This window comes from Micropterus dolomieu, linkage group LG14 (assembly GCF_021292245.1).
Source record: "Micropterus dolomieu isolate WLL.071019.BEF.003 ecotype Adirondacks linkage group LG14, ASM2129224v1, whole genome shotgun sequence".
Classification (NCBI taxonomy): domain Eukaryota; kingdom Metazoa; phylum Chordata; class Actinopteri; order Centrarchiformes; family Centrarchidae; genus Micropterus; species Micropterus dolomieu.
Genome location: NC_060163.1, coordinates 1,227,162 through 1,232,630, shown reverse-complemented (window position 1 = coordinate 1,232,630; position 5,469 = coordinate 1,227,162). Strand labels below are relative to the sequence as shown.

The window sequence follows — 5,469 nt, the reverse complement described above, 5'->3', positions numbered from 1 at the left end:
ATGCAAAATTTACTTTCATCAGAGAACATAACTTTGGACCTCTCAGCAGCAGTCCAGTCCTTTTTGTCTTTAGCCCAGGCGAGACGCTTCTGACGCTGTGTCTTGTTCAAGAGTGGCTTGACACAAGGAATGCGACAGCTGAAACCCATGTCTTGCATACGTCTGTGCGTGGTGGTTGTTGAAGCACTGACTCCAGCTGCAGTCCACTCTTTATGAATCTCCCCCACATTTTTGAATGGGTTTTGTTTCACAATCCTCTCCAGGGTGCAGTTATCCCTATTGCTTGTACACTTTTTTCTACCACATCTTTTCCTTCCCTTCGCCTCTATTAATGTGCTTGGACACAGAGCTCTGTGAACAGCCAGCCTCTTTAGCAATGACCTTTTGTGTCTTGCCCTCCTTGTGCAGGATGTCAATGGTCATCTTTTGGACAGCTGTCAAGTCAGCAGTCTTCCCCATGATTGTGTAGCCTACAGAACTAGACTGAGAGACCATTTAAAGGCCTTTGCAGGTGTTTCCAGTTAATTAGCTGATTAGAGTGTGGCACCAGGTGTCTTCAATATTGAACCTTTTCACAGTATTCTAATTTTCTGAGATACTGATTTTGGGGTTTTCATTAGTTGTCAGTTATAATCATCAAAATTAAAAGGAATGAACACTGAAAATATATCAGTCTGTGTGGAATGAATGTATACATTATACAAGTTACACTTTTTGAATGGAATTACTGAAAAGAATCAACTTTTTGATGATATTCTAATTATATGACCAGCACCTTTATATAACAATAAAGTTTATTAGTATAGCATCTCTCATAACCAATCTTAAAAAGTGCTTTGCATATAAACAATAAAGCATTCAGAAATCAAATAAAGGCATTAAAAAACTGTAAAACAGACATTAGATAAACAAACTTACAATGTACAATGTCTGAAACATATCAGCATAACAGACATCAAAATTATAATTATTACTAGTCAATAAAAATTCTTTTTAAGAAGTGATTTAATGGAAGATGATGACAAAGTGTGCATGAGCTCCCCAAAGCAGGTCACTCCAAAGCCGCGGTGTCCAAACAGCAGGTCCGTGTCTGAGGACCTGAGGCAGCCAACAGCATGGAATATGATTTGGAGCCATGAATAGCCTTGAATCTTGATCTTTCCATACCAACCCTCTGCCTTACTGTAACATATTCAACCACTAAGGGTCAGCCACATCTGGATTTTTAGTGAGGGCGGGGCAACTGTTGTTGCTCTATGAAGCTGATGTGTAAGAGTCTAATCCACTTTTTTTAATCCAAAATTGTCAATGATGTCCAGGTGGCAGAAAAACATGCTGGTTCACAAACACCTAATAACAACAGTGAAAATATACAGAGCGTTCTCTTCTCAGTGAGAAGTCACCATCAGTAAATGGGTAGTCCGTGCTCAGGTTACCATATACTTGTTATATTTAATAATATATGTATATTGAGTCTGATAGCATAAATTTACCACACAACAACATGTCTCCTCACAAAACAAAATAATTTCGACTTTGACAGATTTCACAGAATTTTAAAAATATATAAAAGCTGCCTTAGAAGCATCAAATCGGAGGTCTGGAGAATAGCCATTTCCCCTACACAGTGGTGTGTGTGTGTGTGTGTGTGTGTGTGTGTGTGTGTGTGTGTGTGTGTGTGTGTGTGTGTGTGTGTGTGTGTGTGTGTGTGTGTGTGTGTGTGTGAGGTAACGAAACAACACAATCCTACAGAACGGAAACTGGAACGTATTCCACATTCCAGTTCAGCTCTGCTGGCTCTCTGTGCAGCTGATGATCAGGGTCCTTGCTGCTGCTCTGTTGCAGCTTGTGTCAGTAAAGTCTGGAAGTCCGGAGATAAGACCAGTTTGTGGTGCACATTCCCTAACACCATTATGTCTCCAGTCCGACCGTCGGACAGACGCACAGACACCAGTTGCTGCAGAAGGAAGAGAGAGAGACGGCCTCTATATTAATATTGACAGTGGTTTGTTTTTCTAATCACATACTGACTCAGGATTATTAACAGTGGTACTAATAATAACAATCATTTATTTTTAAAAGAATTGCAACTCCACTGGGAAGATATATATGTTTGATATACCACTTCCTTGGAGACAGGTGTATAGCTTGATTTTTCGTTGTGTATCTGATAGAAGGACAGATCTGTTCAGATGGGGGCTGTAATGTATCCTCAGTGGAATGAGGATGAGGACGATGTGACTCATTTATTTAGACTTTGTCCTTATGTTATATGTGTCCAGTGCTCCCAAGCAATCTGGTGACTGAAGAAGCGGTTATTGGCTAAAACTGTTTTCTGTTCTTTTTAATGTGAAGACAAAAGAAACGCTTTGTTTGCTTGGGGGCACTGATTTATTCTAGAGGGCATAACTGCAAGAAGGCAAGAGGAGGTAAATGATTCTAAGACATGGTGTAAATTAAGGCCAGGTCTAGATGGAATTGTTTAAGTATTAGTATTTCTATTATTATTTAGTTGGGTTTTATTTTGTTTTTATTTTTTGTGTCTATTATTGTGTGTGTGTTGTCTGTTTGCTTTCGGGTGTGTGGGCTTTGCAAATTGTGTTATTTTTATCAATCCAAAATAAAAACATTTCATAGAAAGTACTGATTTCCCTGTAGTAGATTGGTGAGTTAGTGATGAATGAATCCACTGCAGCATTTATCATTTGAAAAAGTAATGAACACGAGTTCATCTTAAAAGTAATGCACTTGCTGGATTATGGATGTGGATAATAATTTGAGCAAAAATTTCCTCTCTTGTCCTGCTGCCAGTTTTTAGTGATTTGATATTTCAATACAGAAATTAATTTAATTCAATAAACAGTTTTTTTTTTTTTTATTTCTCTGTTTTTTGGGGGAGTAATCTCTGAATGACACTCATTATGTCCCACCTGCTGGGGCGGCTATGGCTCAGCAGGTAGAACGGGTTGTCCGGTCAGCGGTTCAATCCCCGCCTCCTCTAGTCGATGGATGTGTCCAGTCGAATTGCCCCTGGCAGCTATTCCACTGTGTGAATGTTAGTTTCTGTTTGAGCGCTTAGGCTCAGTGTGTAAATGGTAAAAGCGCTTTTAGTGGTCAAAAAGACTAGAAAGGCGCTATACAAATATGGAGCATTTACATTTACCGCTGAATGACCGATGAAAACCGGCCGAGGTCAATTTCATGAACTAGTTATGTAACTAATAAAGGCTTTTTATTCAAACTCCACGTACTCCTGCCACTCTGTGTGTGACTGCCTGAAGTTTGCTCTTTTATACAAGCAAGTGACCTGACATGCTGACAGAAAAACATTAAGAGCACCCTGTGACTCACAGTAAGGGACTTTGGGTGAACCTAACTGCTTACTCTGCCTGTTACAATACAAGTATGTTATAATATGACACACACACACACACACACACACACACACACAACCTGCAAGAAGGAGAATGCAGCTCCCTCAGAGACGTCCATGACAATGTCACCCAGCTTCAGCTCCACCTTTCCGGACTTCCTGATCTGCAGTTTACCCAAAAAGCCTTCTGGGAATTGTGACAGCACAGGACAGCCGTCCTTCACCGCAGGCTCCTGAGGAGAGGCAGTGATACACACCCTGTTAATACCTGGCTAAATGTGACAGTTTGGGATTGAAAATGCCAACAGCTAATACACTGCAACAATGAATTACTCTAAATATGAAAAAGGTATTTTTCTGGTTCAAATGTAGAAAAGTAGAAACAGCCTGAAAATAAACTTCTATTCTAAAAGCCCTAGTCAAACTTTGTGAACATATAGGGCTCTAGTCTGGTACTCTGTGTAATTATAATAATAATAATAATAATAATGATGATAACAACAACTAAACCTGCACGCAGGTATCAACGGCACAGCCCCTCAGGCTTGGACATATAAATTGTAATGCAAATCATGATTTTGAATAACCTGGCCAAGAGGCAGCATATATAAAGAGAACAGATTAGGGGCCAAGAACGGAGGCTATCGTAGTATCGAAGTAAACTATTGAGGAAGTAGAGCCACCCAGGGTGACAGAAAAGGTTCTGTTGTAGATATATGAGAGTAAAAAGCTAAGAGCCCTCGATTCCCACCCAAAGTCTCCCAGCAATGTAAGAGGATAACATGATCAACTGTATCAAAGGCCGCCTCTGTCTGCAGTCGCTCAGTAACCTTACCAAGAGCTGTGGCGGTAAAACAAGGCTGTAAACAGTTAAAAACACTAGTATTATTCATAAAATCTGTTGAAATGTGATTACTTTCTCCAGAACCTTAGATAAAAAGACAATTTGTAGATTGGTCTATAATTACTAGAGGACCGCGTGTCCAGATTAGGTTTCTTTAGCAATGGGTGAACAATGGCATGCCGTCAGGAAAAGAAGCAGAGGCCAAAGAATTGTTGAAAATGTGTGAGATAACAGGGCTAACAGTGGAAAATACCTTAGATAATATCTACGATGCAGGAGGAGGAACTCATATGGGAGACTGTACTCTCTAACAGTCAAACTGTAATGGGCTGAAACTGGGTAAAAGAAGCAGAATCAACAGGGGGAGTGGAAAGAATGTAGGTGTCAGGCTGGGACCTTATTTACAAAATGAGCAAGACATTTCAGATCAACATCATGTTCAGGGAAAGAGGCAGAATCAATTACCTTATCTCTAGATAGACATCTGTTCAGAAAAGTCAGCCGATTGTGCATTATTAACTGCTTTGTGATAAATAAATATTTGGTTTGTCAGGGTGTTACGTATTATTATACGTATATTTGGTGACCTTCCACTGTCATTCAGATTTCCGACAGAATCTTTTAAGGGTTTGAGCGTGATCGTTCAGCCAGGGGAGGTCATTTGATTTTTGTTTCCTAGTTTTAAAAGGTGCCGTTTGGTCACGTATGCATAGGCACTGGTCATGAAATGAATTTGCAGTGTAGGAACTAGAAGTAGGGAGTTCTAATGGAACTTGGTCAGTTATAAGCATATCAAGCAAATTACAGTGAGGAAAATAAGTATTTGAACACCTGTCTATCAGCTAGAATTCTGACTCTCAAAGACCTGTTAGTCTGCCTTCAAAATGTCCACCTCCACTCCATTTATTATCCTAAATTAGATGCACCTGTTTGAGGTCGTTAGCTGCATAAAGACACCTGTCCACCCCATACAATCAGTAAGAATCCAACTACAAACATGGCCAAGACCAAAGAGCTGTCCAAAGACACTAGAGACAAAATTGTACACCTCCACAAGGCTGGAAAGGGCTACGGGGCAATTGCCATGCAGCTTGGTGAAAAAAGGTCCACTGTTGGAGCAATCATTAGAAAATGGAAGAAGCTAAACATGACTGTCAGTCTCCCTCGGACCGGGGCTCCATGCAAGATCTCACCTCGTGGGGTCTCAATGATCCTAAGAAAGGTGAGAAATCAGCCCAGAACTACACGGGAG

The 5,469-nt window shown here is 40.3% G+C and overlaps 1 protein-coding gene across 3 annotated transcripts in view; it reads right to left on the bottom strand.

Annotated features, from left to right (window-relative positions):
* Positions 1-987: 987 nt before the first annotated feature.
* zgc:171971 (uncharacterized protein LOC569690 homolog) overlaps positions 988-5,469 on the bottom strand; it is an 11,477-nt gene continuing 6,995 nt past the window's right edge. For 2 of the 3 annotated variants that reach the window (XM_046069395.1, XM_046069396.1), the window contains exons 8-9: positions 3,454-3,606; positions 988-1,957 (exon numbers count right to left, since the gene is read on the bottom strand). In XM_046069395.1, coding sequence (XP_045925351.1) covers positions 1,817-1,957; positions 3,454-3,606 — 294 coding nt within the window. In that variant the 3' untranslated portion in view covers positions 988-1,816. The remainder of the gene's footprint in view (positions 1,958-3,453; positions 3,607-5,469) is intronic. The other variant, XR_006828153.1, reaches the window with a different exon arrangement.